General features: G+C 36.7%; 1 protein-coding gene across 2 annotated transcripts in view; it reads left to right on the forward strand.

Moving 5' to 3' along the window:
* The window catches only part of CDH13 (cadherin 13), a 508,729-nt gene that overhangs the window by 353,677 nt on the left and 134,994 nt on the right, over positions 1 to 20,058 (forward strand). For both annotated transcript variants that reach the window (XM_005432359.3, XM_027803288.2), the window contains exon 7: positions 198 to 376. In XM_005432359.3, coding sequence (XP_005432416.1) covers positions 198 to 376 — 179 coding nt within the window. The remainder of the gene's footprint in view (positions 1 to 197; positions 377 to 20,058) is intronic.

The following is a 20,058-nucleotide window of genomic DNA, read 5'->3' on the forward strand; positions in this document are numbered from 1 at the left end:
ACCAGAAACACTGGTCTTTTGTTGCTGGCTCAGTAGCAAGTAAAATTAAAAGCACAAAATAAGTATCAGGTGAAACTACTTAGTGGTCTTGATGAGATAATTATATATTGTGCCCACCTGGTTCTCACACTTGAAGGCAATATAATTTTACACGTTGTTGCTAACTGCATCCTGCTGTGTGTCTACCTCTCTCTCAGGTACGACTGTGATGCGTATGACTGCATTCGATGCTGATGACTCTAGCACAGACAATGCTCTTCTGCGGTATCACATCCTCAAACAGACGCCTACCAAACCATCTCCAAATATGTTCTACATTGACCCAGAAAAGGGAGATATTGTTACAGTGGTGTCACCTGTACTGTTGGATCGTGAGGTAAGTGAATGTTTTCCTGTTGCTAGTCTGATATTTTAACGTTTATGTCTATAATCTTCTTCTGTGGCTTGAAAAGAGGTTCAGAATATTGCAGCAATGGGGGTTCAGATGTTCAACTTTGAGGAGTCTTTTCAAGAGTTTTGTTTATTTCTTATTTGTGCTTAAGAAGTTATATTCTCTGATCAATATTTATAAATTTTGTAGTTCATAATTTCTGGACAAGATGTTTAGTGTTTTGGACTGGCAAGAGCAAAGATCTTAGGAATAAGTGGAATTAAATTTAGGGTTACCAAATGACTCTTTGGAAGTAAAAAAACCCAAACCACAAACCTAATTGTATATATAGCTTGCTATGTGATTGTTACAGTTTGGTGCCTTAAATCCTTTTCTAGAATTTTCTTTTTATTGAGTGGACTTAATAGACTAATCGAATTTGTACCCCCTAGGCAAAAATGAAAACGCAAAAAAGGAATAGTAAAGGTAGTCTGCGTGTGGCTTTAAGGTGAATTACCATAGTGCCAAAATCTATGTTTATTATAGGTCATAAACATTATAAGAGTGTAAATTGATAGCAAAGAAAGCTTAGGTATGATCATTTCACATCCAGAAGATTATAAAGCAGAGCCAATCGGTTAAGACAAAGGTTTAGTTATCAGAATAAATGAGATCTGGGCACCAATACAGTGTTGACCCTGAGCAGTTAGTCAATCTATAAATCACCATTTTCCTACCAGTTATGTAGCCCTGTGTACTCTTAGGTTTGTGGAGACGACCGAGTTCTTTTCTTGCAGGCTGTTTCAGGTACATGCTAATTTACTGAACTTATCTTCTAAGCTGGTTAGATTGAGGACTGTCAATATTCAGCACGCTATTTCTCATTTTAACCAGATGAAAATGATACCCATACCACTTCCCATGTCAGGTCAGTAATTTTCCTGCAGGCTTTTCCAACAGCAGGTGTTTAACGGGTAAACCAGACACATATTCCAGACAGACAGTGCAGTAAAAGTAAGGTCCGGGCATGTAGGATCTGTCTGTCAAGTTTAGAGAGATTCCAGTCCTTTCACACTTGTGTGGCTGGCCACAGAATCGTGCCCAAGACTTACATAATTGCTGCCTTTTTACCTCAAGTTTCCCTTCTAAATTAATTGTTTTGGTTCAAAAGCTTTATACTGTTTTTTTAAAGTCAGTTAAGGTATTTTTATTCCTAGCAGATAACTGTTCCCCAGATTAAACCAATTTACTCAAAATTAGAAAATCAATGGAAGGGAATGAACATGCCTGCTTTTCCTAGTATCTCCCAAAGGTCACTGGTGATTCATGAAATAATGATGCTGTCTCCATACAAGAACCCTGGCCTCAATCGAACTGGTATTACAGCTGGATAGTATATCCTGAAAGCAAGATCTGAATTCCTCATGATTTTTAGTAATAGTAGATTCAATACCTTTGCTTTAAAGGTGACATGGCAAGCTGTAGTCTCGTTGAAACTGCAAATTCTTGTTGTTGCTAAAAATGCTGTATGTTTTATAAGCCAAAATATAGGGCTATGTAAAATTTTAACACTAAATCCAATCATTATCTGCAGTTAAAAGTCCAGCCTAATATTTTCTTGTCAGGTGAAAGGTGTAGGAAAAAGCATGTTTTCCATTTCTTCATAAGAAGTGTTCTCTGTCATCTTCGTGGGTTCAGCCTCTTCTCCCCTCTCCTGCTTATGTACATCTTGTGTAGAAACTGGTAGTCATGCCTCCTTTTTTAGATCTGTGGAGTTAGCCATTCATGGTCAAAGATGTATAACTTCTGTTTTTAACTGTAGTATTGGCTTTTAGGGATGAGCAGCCTAATGGTCCTATTATGAACAATTCTGGGTACCAACATAATCCTGATACTATATAAATAACATGGATTTCTGTGTAGCTCATGAAATTGAACTATGGTAAAAGAACTGTCTGCCTCGGGTGGAGAGAGATGGGAGTAACAGCTGAGGAGGAAATGGCTCTCTGGCTACTGCTTGGGGAATATGGTGTCTGCATATCACCAGGCTTGAAGAAGTGATTATCAGGATGCTGGAAAGGTGGTGGGCAGGGGGAGTGTACTATTTGGCACTCCTCTGTAGGGTATCAGCTGATATAAGGATGTTATTGTTTTATTTTCCTGGTGAGCCTTTTTAGGTCTTAAACATTTTGGCTATTATCACTATCTCCTATGGAGGTGCGTTGTAGAAACACGGGACAAAGAAGTGATCTTTCCCCTGAAAGCCTTGCTAATACATGTGTGACATCAGAGGACAAAAAAGTGATGGTTGGGCAAAGACCGCATGAAACAGTATCTGTGAAAAGGGCGGATGCTTTTACCTCCTCAGGTCTTACCCTTCTTTTGTTGGTGTCTCATTGGAGAGTGTGTTATAGCAGACATGCGTCAGGAGCAGCAAGATTTTTCATAATGTTTTCCATTGCTTGGAAAAGAGAATAAATATTGAGCAACTCAGCTGATCCTTTTTATGACTGGGATTTGAGTCAGCAGTATTTGCAAGTAAGTGGGTGCAGCTGCTGAAGGTGCACACCGTACAGGGGCGGCAGGGGAGATGCATTTCTGCTGGGGAATTCCACAGCTCCAGAAACTGGTCTGGGTGAATCTGATTATCCACGGCTGCCAATCCAGACCTGCGGCTTCTCCTAGATTTTACTTAAACTCTAAACTGGGTCAACTGCCTGTGATTTTTCTGTCTTCTGCTAACTCTGTTTATTTTCTATTTGAATCTTAAAAGTGAGTAGAGTCAAAAGTGGTTTTTCGTGGTTGTTCCTTGTAAGTGTGCTGATTAAAACTGCATTAGTCCTAGACACCAATTAAGAAGCTGAACTAAAGTAAAAATTTCTCTAGCGTGGACACAGAGAAAAGAGAAAACTATGTCTCATCAATCATATGCACCAGAGGGTGATATAAACTCTTCTAAAGCATGTTAAAACACTGATTAAAATTACTCATATTTTCCATCTCTTTTAGTAAGTTTTACTATTGCTCGGATCTTGATGCTTTTCGGAAACTTTCCATTTCATTTAACATATTTAAAAGAGTATAAATTGTTTGAGCTTATATTTTGATTTGGGTCCTTTTTAAGTCTTAAGTATAATTTATTTCATGTTTGTGCATCAGAGGGAGCCGAGGGTACTGCCCAATGGGAGATACTGAGATTTGGAGATACAAAGTATCTGGCAGATTAAACCCATATTGTATAGTCCATGCTATTTTTCCATGCTTCAGCATGTTCAGAAGAGTTGCTAAGGCATAGCCTCAGAAATTCTTATTTCAGTGCAAAGAATGAAAATACAGGTATTTACCCTAAAGTTAAAAAAACAAAAAAAAGACCATCTGGAGAGCTCAGTTTTTATATCCAAGTAAATATATGTGGGAGAATGTTCACATGCATGAGTAAACATCTAGGTTAAAAATTTTTAGGAGATGAAAATAAAAATATTTTTTATGGTAATACTTTAGAGTTAAAAGTAAATTCTAAGTAGACACTTTTAAAATCAAGGAAAATTTAAAAGAAAGGGAAAAGGAAAGAATTAACTTGTTTCTGGTGAACCTCAATTGTTCATCTGTTTGTTTTTAGCTCTACAGGATCAGCTCAAAATCAAGATAATTTTGTTAAATTCCTACAGGCCTTCAAAACATTTTTTTCTGTGAATAGCATTTACCAGGTCTCTTGCTAAACTGATAGTATGGAGACGGGAATGCTCCCTGGTGTGTTAGGTGTCCTCTCCTTCAAAGGCTATTCCAAAGGTCTTCTGTGCATAAAGCACCAGAAGTAATATGTGATGTAAAAGGCAACACTCCCTCTTCAGGGTTGTTTTGTTTCTTGCACTATCTAGAATCAGAAAGGTCATTTTAGGTCTTTTCTTTGAGTTGCATGTCTGCATTCACATCCCCAACCTAGCTATTTTATTTTTTTAACCTTGGTAGTAGTTGAATGGGGGTGGGGTGGGGGTGGGGGTGGGGTGGTGATGTTGCACAGATGGGTGACTCTGTGTGCTTTGGAGCTATTTCCATAGTGTAGTATCATCTATAAAAGCATCAAGTAAAAAAGTCATTCTCTCCAGTATGCAGAAAAAGTGTATGTAGGAATCCCATGGATTACATCCAGCAAGCTGCTGAGTGCTTTTGATTTCTATTGACATCTGCTGAGGGAAGCCGAGTGCCTCATGCCTTCAAGGAAATACTTAGTACCATGCAGGATTTGTACTTATATGCCAGTGTATTTTTATTTATAAAATTCTCAGATTCAAAATTGTTTCTGAAAAGTGCATTATCCTCAGGGTTTAAAGCAAAACTCAGAGATAATTTCTAAAAGAACATCCATTTTCATTTTCAGAAGGCAGGTAAGGACGTATTTTTGAAGATTAATGTGCTGGGTTTTTGTTTTTGGTTTTTTTTTTCCCCTTGTGGGAGTTAAGCATCCTTGAATGTGTCAGCCATAAAGATTGAAGAGTGTTAGGGGGCAAATTATTCCTCCAGATACCCACTGGAGAATATATTTTGATTTATAAATTCAAAGGAGAAGGATGCCCTCCATCAAAGTCTATGGTTTAAGTGACCCAAAATAGAGCACAACAGGGTGAGGGGGGAGAAGAAGAAAAAAAGATGAAAGAAACCTTGAGAAAATGTCCTGAATTTTGTGTTTCAGGGATGGACAGTCCATTTCCAAGTGGCACTTCCCTACAGTAAAAGAAAAATAAAACTCCCCACGTGTATAGGAGGAGAAAACACTTGTTCTTGTTCCCTTGTAGGACCAACTCGTAAATTCCCTTTATGGATCAGTAGTCATTTTTTCTGCTTACCCACAGTGCTGTTTTGCCAGTTTTGCAGACCCTTCTGCTCGGTGGGAAAGTAGCTGTGTGATTTTTATAAATTTTATATGACTAAAGTACTAAGAAAGCTGCCGCCACAGTTGCTCAAGTGAAATATTTACTTTGCTTCCCACAGTTTGAGGAGTAATATGCTTTTGCGTTTGATAGGAATTGCTGTGCTTAATTTGAATTAAGGTTAACAAGTAGTTTGAGATATCTGCTATATGCTGTCCCATATGTTTTTAAACACCTTAAGAAAACCAATTCAAGTATTCTGTGATTCTGAGAAACCCTGGCCTTGATTCAGTTATGTGAAATGTATGTTTTCCAGCAAGACTGATAGTTGGTGTGCCTTTGCAAGCCATGCCGCCATTTCAGCAGGCAAGTGCTATGTTCTGTAACCATTAGAACCAATCTTGGTGCATCAATCTACCATTACTTGAGTCTTATATAAATTTCCCTCTCTTTATTACTTGGAAACATGGAGCTGAAAGTCTTAAGCCATAAATGGTGCGAAACCTGGAGTTATATTAGCTGATCCTGCTCATGTTTATGTGGACTACATGTAATAATGTAATAGCTGGCTGAGTCTCCCGCTTAACCGGATGTCTCTAAGCTTTAAACAGCAATTGCAACAAAAAGCAGCGTTGCAAATATCCATTCCTGTCCATACACTGATGGATGACCGTACAGCCGTTAGCAATTTTTCAAGTCAACAGCAGCCCACCGATACATATTCAGCAATACGCTGCTCTCATGAAGGAATGGATGTTTGCATAAATGTTCTTTACACTATGCAACCAGTTCTGCTGTGATAAGTAAATCACAGTGTTCTTGTTGATAGGGCTTAAGGTCTCTGAAGGGGTAGCAGTAGGAAATAGGAAAAGCTTGGCCACTTCTGCGTATGGACACTACCCTCTTTACCCATATCTTCCATTTTGGAGATAGGTGTCTTAAGCAGTCAATATACTTATTACTTACTCGATCTAAATGCAAATGCTGAACCAACAGTGCACTCTCATTTTTAATGAAAAGATATTAATCTTTTCAGCAAATGCATTCCACATTTGATCTCCATATTAACCTCTAAAATATTCATATTTACAGTGATTGTGAGAAAACTTATACCTTGGAGCATATCAGTTCTGAGTTGGAATAGTTGTATCATTTCGTCTTGTCTTCTCTGACAGAATTCCCACTTGCACACCTTTAACTTGTTTTGCAATATAGTAAATTCCATAGCTGGACCCCAATTTCTATGGTTTAGGGTTTTATAGTGACAGATATAGCAATATCTCACATTTCTGCTTAAAATACAAGATAAACAAGGCATTCATCCTTTTCCCTTGATTAATGCATTTCTTATACTGTGGTTCTGATGCCTGTAAACGTGAAGAGCAGTGGGTCTTTGGTCAGAGAAAAAGTGGTGGGTCTTCAATCACTTTTTAGAGATTATTACATAGTCCATTGTGTCTCAAATATTAGAAAATAGAAAAAGGGGAGGAAAAAGCTTCCAATTATAATGCTAGCTTATGAACAAATGGACAGAAATGGAAAATGCTCATTAGTGAGGTGTAAACTCTTATTTAAAGTTAAATTTCTAATGAACTTTCTAGCACTTGGGATTAAATGTCCACAGTGAGAAAATACATCTATTTTACTAGATGTACCAGTAATTCATAGTTTGATTCCTATTACGTTTTTGATAAGAAAGCTCTCTGACATATTCTTAAATCTCGAAAGAGGCTGTGCAAGAGAGGTAAATAAAATTTAAAAAAAATATGTCAATATATGAGTAGTATCATTCAGGTTAGGAATAGTAAAGATTCCCATTGCCAGAACGTTAGAACAATTGTTCATAAAAAAAAAAATAATAATAATCCAATCTGCATAAAGCTTTAGTGGCAGAATTTCTGCAAATCTTTCATTACATTGTTGTTATCTGCTTCTACTTTCATTTAATTCAACACACATTTTGATAGTCAGATTTTGGTGTTTTTTTTTTTTTTAAAAAAAGAAATTTATCTGACAATAACAGGGACCAGATTTTCTTTTCTATAAAAATCTGTGAGGGATGAACATATCACATAGAGAACCTCACAGACAGCCATTTCAGCACAATGTTATTCTTTTGGGCAGTGAATATAGTATCAAGATCACAAGGCAGAGAAATCACTGAATGGCTTTTTTTCAAAACACTAAGCACAACGTGTAAGAAGCCTACCTCTGGGAAAAATAAAACCATTGGGTGAACACACACATTTGCTTTCTTTGTAAATGAAAGAATCTCTGCATAAGCTACTGCTTATACTTTGTGTCTTGCATGTACCTTTCCTACTCTGAACAGAGCTTGACTAGCTGCAAAACCCTAGCGACCCTTGGAGCTCCCTTCACAGTCTTGCTTTAGCTCCTCTGTGTGTGGATGCTTGAGGCCACAGGCAGGTTTTCCTTTGCAGTCCTAAACTCCGGTTTGTTGACAGCTAGCCATTGTAGGCTCCACATTATCATCCTGCCAGATCTGCTGGCCAAAATCCGTGTGTAGGTGCTCATTTACAATTTCATCCAATATAAACTGGGATGACAGCTATATATATTACTTAAGATTTTTAAACTGTAGATTGCAAGTGAGATAAATAAAACCCACTTAACAGGCAAGCTTCGGCAAGGACACGTTTCCCTCCTCTGTGTAGACAAACCACATGAAATCCCAAGCCATCTCTCAAAGGAATCTTTTTCTACTCTCTCTGCATTTCCCTCTGATACTGAGGGAAGAAAAAAAGAGCATTTCCAGCTCTTCATGAGGATCCTGGGTTTATTCCTTAGATCGGCTGTAAGCTCTTAATTCCTCTAGTACGTTATCCATCGCAGTATGAAAAACAAGTGATTCTCAGCTGTTGATGACTCCAAGCATAATTGTAAAATATATATACTGTCATAATAGCTTACTTTCTGAAAAAGCTCCGTATTTTCCACAAAAACATGTGAATATGATTTTTCAAACTTTCAGTTCTCTGTAAGCTGCACTGAGAAATATTTATTTTCTCCCTTTCACATTTTGGGTTAGGAGTTTTGGTGTACTGGCTCCCGTGGCAGATAGTTTGCAGATCCTCTAGACGTGTCGCTCATCTAAACATCACATGTTTCTCTGACACTACTGGAGAGATTTAAAAAATATCATCTTCAAGACACTATAAGAGTGACACAAAGCATATCAGCTGCCCATATACTTTGAATCGAGGCTGTTAACTGAAATGTTATTTTTTTTGCTAGACTTTCTTTACTTAAAGAAATTGAAAGGAATATTAGCTCTATGGATGTTTAGATGCTAAAATCCCACTGTGACAAATAAGTACGTAAGAGGGAAAGAAGTATACAAGAAAACTTGAAGTGGTAGATTTTGCAGAGACAGCTGGTTAATTACTAAATGTTGACACACATTCTGCTGGTACAAATGGCCTAACGGTCACTAGATTGCACCTAAAATGGAAGATAGTAAAACTTAGAAATTCCAGACTGGAGACATACCATGCATTTTGTGGATGCCTGGGGCAATAGTTTCAGTTCAGTAGAGAGGACTGGAAGGGTCAAAAGGTGAGAAAAATCTGAAAGAGTCTCACTGACTATGTTTTTCAATCCTGCCATAGGGCCAAGGAATATGGCTACAAGAGGTAGAAGTAAGTTTCGGTTGATTAATCCCAATAGATCCTCTCTTTCTTGCAAATATCCCTAGTTTCTAAACTGGTTTTGCTGTCTGGATAAGATGAACTCTCATTGTTATAGAAAAAAGTCTTTTTTAAGCATTAACTGCGATACATCCTTACTACTTCTGTCTTAAAAGTTTGCTTTTTTTCTGTCAAGTATCAATACTTTCAGAATGCTTAGTGCATGAGAGTAAAAAGAAAAACATCTGGAAGTAGCATGACTCAAGTAGAGTTAGTACCAAAAAGGAAATGGAATTACTTAAAAAACACTATAGGAATAATTGCTTAGCTATGTCAGAGTTGCAGCTCAGAGTACTTGGGACTCTAAGAGAGTTACCCTAGAAATGCTTCAGAAGAGAAAGTTTTGTATGCTTTAATATGAAAGTCAATCACTTTTCTTTCCTTTCTCAACATACAATAAAGCTTTGGAAACTGAATGATTAACTGCAGCAGTATCAAAAGCAGTACCAAATATATACTTACATACTCATGATATTAACAAACACCTAACTCTAGAAGTTCACCAAACATACGTGCATCCGTATGCTGTGTTAACACCTTGGCAAGGGAGAGAATTACCCAGCTCCAAAAATCAGGATTGCACACTGGTCATCTTCCCAAGAGAAAATAAAGAACATCCTTAGATTTATGTTTATTACCAGAAAGGAAAAAAGAATATAGCTCTACAATTGTGGTTTGCATCAAGATTCCTTAACACCTTTTTTAAAAAACATATAAAAGATAATGCCAAATACTTATATGGTTATTTTTAGTGTTTCGATAGCATAATTCAGATTTCCCAGTGCCGTTACTGTGGGATAATTCATCTAGTATCAATAGGCATTACTTTTGGTTCCCCAAATGCCAGTCACATAACAGGTTCATCTTTCTCATTTTATTTTCACTTTCTTTTATCTTTCTTTTTTTTTTTTTAACTTTCTATTTTTAGGGTATATGTAGCAAATATTATTTAAAATATGCTGGTTTGTAGGAGATTTTATCTTAATACTATCAATGAGAAAATTCTTTCTCTGCCCAATTGTACCTATCATTTGTGCTGAAGTATCTAACCACAATCATGTGAATTAAAATTGGGGAGTGGATGTTCAGTTTTTACTCTCAGTGTAATTGTATTCTTTTGGCTTCTGCAAAGCATTGTGTCAACAACCCATAGTCCTCAGTCTGGACTACTGTGTTATATAAAACTCAATTCAAGGTTAAAAAAAACCAAACACAAACTCTTAGTCTACATTAATAATGTTATTTTTTTTGTTTCCTGTTTTATATACTCAGTAAATCAATTAAAAGGTAATCTGAGAAGGCAGAATGTGAATGATGTTGGTATGTTTGATTGAATTATGCATTTTAGTTCTTGGAACAGATAAATACAGGTAAATACACAGAAATATCCTGAACAAACATCCCTTTGAAGGGACCTGGAGATGGCTAAATCGTTGAATTAAGCACATATAAATAAAAAGATTCATGCTAATCAAATTCTCCTCTGCTTCTCTTTTGGACTGGAGAATTCGCTAGTAATTTCACTTGTGATGCATTCCTGTAACTTTTTGTATACTTGTCTTTCATTTTTATACATTAAGCAATGTGTGAAATTTTAAATCATAATTGAAATATAGCTGGAACATCCCAGAGAGAGTAGTGACAGCCTTTGAGTCTGTTTTTAGTTGTAAATGTTGGACTTCACAACCATATATAAACATTTCAGAAGCTCAAAATGTAAAGCAGAAATGAAGTTGTTCAATCACGTGGCTGATTACTGTAGAATTAAAGAAGTTCCACTTAGCACAGAAGGGCTAGCCTTTTCTTTATATAGTTTTTGATACGGCTGTGAAAGTTCCCTAAATGATTGACTTTTCCTTGCTGGAAGATCACTGAATTATCTGTCAGTGATCAAAATGCTGCCGTTTATGCATATAATTCAGTTTTGCTGATTACTTTTTACAGTTTGCTTGTGACATCTTTAATTTGATCTGTCTTGTGTCATAGATATTTTATTTTTTTTTTAAGGCAAACTCAATTTCCTTGAGAGGAAATCCATAAAGCATCATTCTCCCTGCAGAACAAGTATAAGCTGACTTCTTTAAGATCATGTATAAATCACGCTTTAGGGAAGACATTGCTCACTCAGAAAAGTGATTTGCGAACACTTTTAAGTTTGAGCCATATTATACTACCATCTTCAAATAGATACCTCCATCTAAAATATGAATTCTGCCTCATAGGTTGATGGTCCCATGGAGCAGTATTTATGAATGTTGACTTTACTTTTTTGACGTACAACATATGATGTTTTCAGACTATGCTGCTTGATACTGCTCGTTTAATGATTTTTAGAATACTGGACCACAACCTGCCCTAGGTGAGGTGTTAATGTTCAACATAAGAATTGAATATCCTTGCCACCTGAATTTTTCTGTATAGTATTTATAGTAGGATGTTGCCTTGCATAAAGTTTGCAGGCACACTCAGATGGCCCAGGCAGCATGCGTGCTACAGGTGTAATGCATGGTAGTGCTGATGGGGGAGCAGAGCTGCGCTCTTTGAAACGGCGGATAATTCACTGACAATCATGACAATATTTCAGCTTGAAAGGACTGCAACAGAAAAGAGGCCCTAGAATCTGGCCTTTGCTTCTGCAGTGAAGCAGAGAGGAAGTAAATTTTATTCCAAATGTATTTCAATTTAATAAACATCTGTCATGTATATTTAAAACTGCCATTTCAGGATTGTAATTATATCATCTGAAAATAAGTCCTCCTCAGAAGAGAATTGAAGTGACAGGCTGAAGAAAATGAAACTTGACGTTGCTCCTTCTCCTTTCGTCCTAGAGCTAAAATTTAAATTAATTTTCTTCTTCTTGTCAAAGTATTTTAATTGGAAATTATTTTAGATTGCAGTTTTCAGAGAGGAATGGGATTCTTTCCATTGTGTGTGTACAGAAGTTTTTCAGTGTCTGTAATATTTTACTAAATTAATCATTTTCAAATATTTTAAATACTTGACAGCTGTACTGGTAATTCTCAAGAAGGTTAAAAAATTTAAAAACCTGAGATAAACATAAAGATTTTCACCGGTTTTCTTATGTTCCTCAGTACCTTTGCATACAGCCATGTTGTGTTTGTTGCTATAGTTACCCACTTGTTGGGAGAAATGAATATTTGATATTAGCAGTAACTAGACTGTAAAAATTAGATATGCTGCTTTGGTTCAATTTAGGTTTATCACAATTTTTTACAGCTGAATTTCCTTTAAAAATCTTGAAAGTAAGTTATGGAGCCATATTCTTATGGGAGATACAAGTCTCTATAGCCGTGTAAGTTCATTCACATTCATTCTACAGTCCCTCTGATGAACTAAAAGATCCTAATTAAATTTTCTTCCAATATACTTTAATTTTCAGCTTCAGGCCTCCTATAATAGGAGTTTCTCCTATTAATATCTTAATCTAAATATCACAAAGGACAATGATAGTCATGCTATGGCCATCACAGATGATGGCTTTCTATGCTGAAACAGTGGCGCAGCTTACAATTGACCAAATATAGGTGTTTGGCCTAATATCTCACTTCTGAATTATTTCTGGTTTGGCACAATGATTTTTTGAACACTCCGTTCAGCTGTCACTGGACAGTGAAGCACCAGAAGATAGGCAAATGCAGCTCTAAATAGCTATCCAGGTAACAATTCAGTGGAAGTCACAATTTAGAGAGGAAAAAGGTCTGCTTAGTAATAAAAAGAATATGTGGATTTGTTAAAAAATTACAAGACTGAAGCAGTTGCTACTTTGACATTTACCTTAGCATTGACACTGTGTGCATGAAAATCTTTGGCAGAAAGCGTGACTTAAGGAAAACTGTTACTCTGAGACGTGTTTTCATGCAATGCTATCTCACCCATGAGAGGTCACAGAAATCCTGTTGGCTGCGTTATGTTTCATTACCCTCATTTCTGTTATCTTAGAAATTTCTGATTTTTTTTTCTGTGTACTTTCTTTAATGTATCCTTGATAAAACACAAAACTTACAGTGGAGACAAACTGAAGGGAGATCAGTTTCCCCACAGGATTTCTGCCTTTTAATTGAAGCATGGGTGATAAATGGTAAGAGCTGAAATGAGAGAGTTTTTCAGAGGAATTTGTCAAAAGCGTACCACTAATATCTGGAAGTCTAGAGATTTCTACTAATGTGATTGAATATTTGAGGATACAAGAGAAAGACAGTACAATTTATGCTGATGGTAATACAGGTGTGATTTAGGCTTTCTTGATTTTTTGCGGCAGACTTTGCCGCAGGTCCAAGGCAGTTGTGCAGTTGAACAGGGGAATTAGAAGTATCGGGGGTTTGGCTGGACTCTTGACTTCTCACCAGAGCCTAATTATACCGTTAAGGCATCACATTCCTGCCTTGAAGGGAAAATAATCACTGGGCTCTGTACACTGTCATCCCTCCAGTTTTAAAGGTAGCACTTTCAGATGACAAAAGGTAAAAGCATTGCTTTTAGCAGTGTGGCTAAAGGGACGGTTGTAAGAGGTTCAGGGAAGTCAGCAGTGGTTCAGTTAGAAAATTCCAGCTCTTCGAAGTAGATTGTTTTTTTGATAAGAACTGAAAAGATCTAAGCCCATTCAGGAAGTTTTGGGAAATTATGAGTTCGTTTGGGTTAGGCTGCCCTTGCAGCAAGAATGAGGGGTGAGGCAGGGTGTGCTGCTCTGCCAGGTCCCCTTTACAAAAGGGCGATGTGCCACCCCACCAGCCACGTGTCTGATGCCGCCTTGTGCTTTAAGAGGAATTCTTTTCTACCTCCATCTTTCATGCTAGATCTCTCCATACATCTGTCTAGTTTACTGACCTAGCAAGAGGCTAACCCATCAAGAGGAGCTTGCTGGGTTGCTGAGTTGAATCAGCTCCTAGAACTGCCTGGTGCCTCCCAAACTGTCACTGGGATGGAACCAACTGGCTGAGCCAGAGGGACATGAAGCAAAGCCTTTCTTTTTCAGCAGCGGTGAGACATTCATTAGCTCAGCTGCTTTGGGTAATCCCCTCTCCTAGGTCCACAGCTTACTGTCACTTATGTAGATAGTTTAATTGATATAAATTATTCCTTCTTTCAAGCATGCGTAATGCCTGGAAGCTTATTTAGAAACCCAATGCAGAGATTGCATTTAACCTTGCTGCACCATAATTTTCAACACCACCCCCAAAAAAACCTTCCCAAACAAAACACCAAAATAAACCAAATAAAAACACTGAACAAAGTTTCAAGAGTTACACTCCATTTCATCCAGCAGCAGAACAGCAGATAAGGCTGGCAAAACACTTTTACCTCACTGGGTGGCAGATGTAATGTATCTCAGATCATACTGCCACTGAATTCCCTGTACACTGCTCTGGGTCCGTAAAGTGCATTGATTTCCTTCCCAGTACAGAATGACACAGCTGAAGGCACTCTCCGCCTTGTAAAAAAAATGCTCTCAGCACTATGTCATCAATGACAATATGGCCCTTCTTCCCCAGAGAATAAGAAAAGGAATTTGTTTCTTACATAGTAGAACATTCCACTAGCAATAGCCACAAGCCTGCAGTGGAGTTTCTATCTTGCCTAATTTGTTAAGGGGTGGGTGAGTTTATCTGAAGAACTGTCTTCAGGTAACAGGAATTCTTTACAAATCAGTTCTTGGGGTACACTGCAAATAGGGAGGACACACACACAAAAATGACAGCGATCCTTGAACTAGTAATTGTGAACTGCTTAAGTACATATAGATTTATATATATCTAAATCTATATATACACATATATGTTGGTTGGGTGGTTTTTTTTTTTGGTTGGTTTTTTTGCATTAAGAGTTCTTTGAAATACTTTTTCTAACTGGCTTGCCTTTAATTGGAAAAAGGGACATGAAATCTCATATGCTTCTGTTGTGGCTGTCATATCTTAGCATGAAAGACCAATCACATCACATGGAAAGTTATAGATACAATTAAATCAAGCTTTTACTAAAGCAGATACAAAAATGGAGGCTCACAACTTCATTTGAGGTAGGAAGTAATTTTTAACAAGCAAAACCAAGGTTTAAGGCTGTGTAAATGAACAAAATTTCTTTTCAGCTGTAAAGCAGGTCTTGTCTCCTTCCAAGTGGAAGGAGCAGAATAATGAATACTTGGCTTCAAAAAGTTTTAATAGAAACTCCTGTCTTGTTAGGCACTTTCCACTAGCATCAATGTATCAGCTTGTTATTTTTTTCCCCTGTAGTTCATATATCATATTTAGTTTATCAGCCTTCATATGAGGCCAAGAGGATTTGATTATATGATCTGACATGTCAATGTTATTTTTGGGAGGCAAAAGGGGTTTGATGGTTTGATCTTAGTGACTTGGTAAGTTACTCCTACTTGAAGAGTCAGAATTTAAATTAAACAAGGATATTAGTTTCCAATAGATAAAGCAAGATATATTTTTCTCTTTTCATCCCTGAAATGATAGAAGGAAGTATGTAATTTTTGTTTCATGAAGATGGAAGACAGAAAACTGACACAGATTTTGGAATATAAATTAAGAATTTAGATGACATTTTGAGGTAGTGGATAAGCAGAAGATGCCTTGTGCTTTAGCTGGAGCAAAGCCTGTCTTTTCCAATCCTATCCAGGGAGGATAAATTATATAGTATAATTCAGACTGTTACTGATAAGTGTAATGGATCAAACAGAATATTCAAAGTTTCAGTAAATAGTAGTGAGAAAACCTTTCCAAGCACTTTCCTATTTTCTGTACAGCACATCTCAGGAAATAATAGACCGTATCTTTAAAACAAATCATACAATGCACTGTGGAAAACATACTAGAATATTTTGTATCATTTTACATCTGTTTTTTCCCTTAGTTATAAATATTGGAGAAAACTAGAAAAGTGTGTTATAGCAATTTACATATAAATATATTTCCTATTCATATATGGGCATAACAGTAACCACTCAAAGATCTGACAGCTGATTTAAAACTTGTAGGCAAAAATGAATCTGTTGTATATAGAAGGTAAAGGCCAAGAAATGAATAGTCGCTCTTATAAGAATTCTAGGAGAAAGTACAAGAATCGAGAAGAAAATGAGGAGCAAATACAAATTCTTCCAGATTTTCTGAAGGAATTCACAGCACTTAGGCTTTTGGGCAAGATGTGCTCCTGTATACTCGTTGAGGAAATGGTAGTTTGCTCTTAGACATGTTGCTTAGTCCATGACAAATGTCTGTTTCACTAGGCTGGTGTATGACGAGCCACACTATGCTTAAAAACATTAGAAGGTATGAATCCTCCCCTTGCAGACACGAGGGGTGAGTGACTGCTCTTGTCACCATCTGCAAAAAAGCAGCAGAGGAAAAGTTGGGGAAAAAAGACCCCAGGACAAATTCTGTTTTGCATGATCATTTCCTCTCCCTGGAATACTGCTGTGTGGCTTTTGTACAATTGTGCAAACATCTGGAGAGGTACAATTATGTGTATTCAAAAATCTCAGTGACATGAATTCAGTTGAAAATAATTCTAGGATTTTCTCCTTCCTTTTTGCTTTTAGCTCAGTGTACATCTAAAACTCTGAAGAGTGCAAAAACTTTATCTCTGTGATACGTAGATTATACTAGCTAATAGCATTCTCTGTCATAGGAGAAGAAAATAACACCATCCTTACCAGATAAAAGACAATGATTCATCTCAAAAGAGCCTCAACCAGTCACATAATTCATGGCTTTGTTTTTTATCTACTTGTAAAAGATTCATGAACACTTCTGCTACTGTCTGCATCCATCTGGTTCTTAAGTAACATGAATTAAGAAGAGCACATCTAGTTGCTGTTCCTATTCCATTTTTGTTGTTGTTGACAAATACTCATTCTCAAGTTGCTAGGACCTAGCTAATGCAGGACCACCCATTCCTGCTTTTCCAAAATTCTGCAGTAAGTTGTGTGCTGATGTTGGTAGAGACTGACCAAGAAAAGCACAACTAAGATTTATCCCTTTGCTCCTTATCCTCTTTGTTTTCCTGCAGTAGGGAAAACCTCAAATGGCCTGTCTACACATCTACCTTTTCCTGGGTAATCTGTCTCTGAAAACAATCTTTCATATGTATAATTGTCTGCCTGGAAGGACCAGACTCCTGTGCTGGTGGCACACTGATTTATTCCTCTGCTAATCCTTGCGTGTTTGGCAACAGAGTATTGTGGTAGCTGGTAGGTTAGAAATTTATGTCCTGAAATAATAACTGCATGGATGATGACAGAATAAAAAAGAATGTCTTTGAACTATTTCTCTTAAAGCTATTTTCTCATCTGGTTCTATTTATTTTCCTTTTCCTTCTACAGTTATAGTCTGATAAGTAGTATCTTTTCAGTGAGACTCACCTTCTGATTAATTTCTTTGTTTCAATGAACATATATTTAAGAAAATAATCTATTTTTTGAAGTGTTCGACATCAGTGAGGTTAAAGAAAAAATATAAAGGGACCAAGAGGAATTAGAAATGTATTACTGCAATAACAAAACACAGGTGAACTTGCCACTCTGGAATACATCAGAGCAAAACTATGGGAAAAACAGTCAGAGAAGGGAAGGAGGGATAGGGAAATTTGTAGAAGACAATAAAACATAAAAAATAATCTGTTCAGTTAGAATTTTGTCTAGTTCACTTGCATGTATTGTATTTATGAATAAACGAATGAAACTGGATGAATAAAAATATCCAGAAACATTTTCTATCAAAGATTTAACTATGAAATTACCTTCTAAATGAATGTTCACAGGTATACCTTGAAGTAGAACAGAAAAGGAAGTAACTTCCATGTCCGTGCTTTAACAAAACAAAGCCATTTTTTAATAATGTACCAGTCAGAAAAAATAATTTTCAGGCTGCAAAAATCTTTTATTTCCTACATTTAGAGGTGTTTCTTAGAGATTTATTTTGAAGTAAATGGACAATTTTTACAGCATGGAATCAAATTTACCTATTTTTGAATCTTCATGCATAACTTTGTGTTTAAGCTTTCAAAAACATAGAATAAGTAAACAAAAAGGAATATCTGTTTTTAAAGACCTATTAAAATAAGACCTTTACGGAATGTACAGTATGAATCAATCTGTAGATAGCAGTGTTCCTCAGATGTGTGGGGAATATCAGTGGATGTAATGGAAAAGGAAACAGGTGAAAAGCATCTGTGTTATTTCTGAAGAACCCTGATGACTTTTGTGAAGAACAGTTCATTTCTGAATATCCAGATGTTCCTATAATAAGGTGCTATTTAAAGTCAGCACAAACTTCCCTCTATCTCTCTAGATAGCATCAGACTTTTGAAGTCTTTTAAAAGATATAAATTGAGTGCTTCAGTAAAAAATGCAAATCAACACATATAAGCGTGGCAGAAGAATAGAAACAAGAAGGGGTTTAAAATGATATTTTATCCGCATTGTTTTAGATTTTGTGAGTCATCCAAGCTTCTTCTCTACTGTGGAAAATTGTTTCAGAAATTGCTCTGCCTGTTAGCTCAAAAATCACATTTCCAGATTTGTTCATAGACTTCCTACACTTGTTCACATTTTCCCACTCTAAATGGACGCTTAGAAATACTTTGGTCTTAGTCCCAGACTTTGAACTTAATTAAGGTGCAAGGTTTTCTGAAACCTAAGCATAATTTTTAAACATAAATATCTGTGAGGCTTGTGTTAAGGATTTTTTCTGTTCCTCCTTTTGTCACCAGCAAACCAGCTCCCAGTGGAGCTTGCTGGCCAAATGCTTTGCTGCATGTTGACCCTATTTATTGATGGGGAGAATTTTGCTGAATGATGAGGGTAATTTCTTTATTCTCAAAGATGATATACTAGTTCCAAGGCACACTGCAAAGATTTACGTTAACTTTAACAGGTTAAGCTTCAAGAAAAGATAGTCTTGGTGAGAAGTCTCTGATGTTTTTTGGTTTGTTTGGGTTGGTGTTTTTTTTTTGGGGGGGGGGGGGGGGCGGGAGGTAATTGCTTAAGCTATGTGTTAAAATGTACTTTATTTAACAGCAATTAACATTCTTTTAGTTGTTGTAGGAGTGGGCTGGTAGCTTGATCACCACGGCAGACATGTCCAAGCCTGAGAGTAAGCCAAAGACACATTCCTCCAGAAGTTACACAAAATCTCTGTTGACATAAAGCCCTTGCTTAGACGTCATTTCCCGCCGTTAGCAAAGATGAAGTTAACCCAGTCAAAGTAAAACTTGATGATATAGTGTATACCTCACCTGAGTGAGACCATGTGGCAATAGGATGCTGAACATTAGAGATCTGAGGCAAAAATTCCTGTCCTGATGGGTAAAGATAGATGTTTTCCTCTGTATTTGATAATTTAAATAGACAGGGTCAGAGATTTAAAAGTATGGACTTTACCAAGAGGTGGGACTGCTCAACACGTTTGAAATGTGACTGTTTTCCACATGGTTAGTGAAAGAACTATGTAAAAACTTCATTTTAGACAACTGGAATGTCAGATTCAATTGCATTGGCTTAATCTTAGCAATCTGATGAAAAGGAAATGGCAATAGAGTGATCGTATCAATATTCCAGGGATCAGCAGAGGGGAAGTAATACTTTTAAAATATAATTTACTTGAAAATGTTCCTCAAAGACATGCATTATAAATACAAAGGATATGAAGGATATCAAATGAGCTAATAGAAGGAGGAAGACAGCTATACATTTTATTACATCCCCCTTTAATCACAGGAAAATCCATTTTCAGCTAATCAGCTATTGATATGCAGAATGATGGGTTCTTGCAGGTTGAAACAGGTGTTTCATCTGAAGATGCCCCACTCTGTAGCCTGTAGTTCACTTGACCTGTTTCTTTTACACACTTGTTAGCAGATAAGGAAATAATAGTAAGGTTTTGAAAAATGTTTGCCTAGAAAAGATGTACTGAACACTTAAAACAGATCACAGGCTTAAAGACAACGTTCATAAGTAAAGTGTGTTTGGTTTACTGCCAGCTGAAATCTTTTGAATCTTTACTTCATCAACAAAATGGAAATTTGTTAAAACAGCACAAATGGATCCAGACCCCAACAGATCAGAACCTTCCTTTTTGTTGCTATTCCTTTG

Source organism: Falco cherrug, chromosome 14 (assembly GCF_023634085.1).
Source record: "Falco cherrug isolate bFalChe1 chromosome 14, bFalChe1.pri, whole genome shotgun sequence".
Taxonomy (NCBI): domain Eukaryota; kingdom Metazoa; phylum Chordata; class Aves; order Falconiformes; family Falconidae; genus Falco; species Falco cherrug.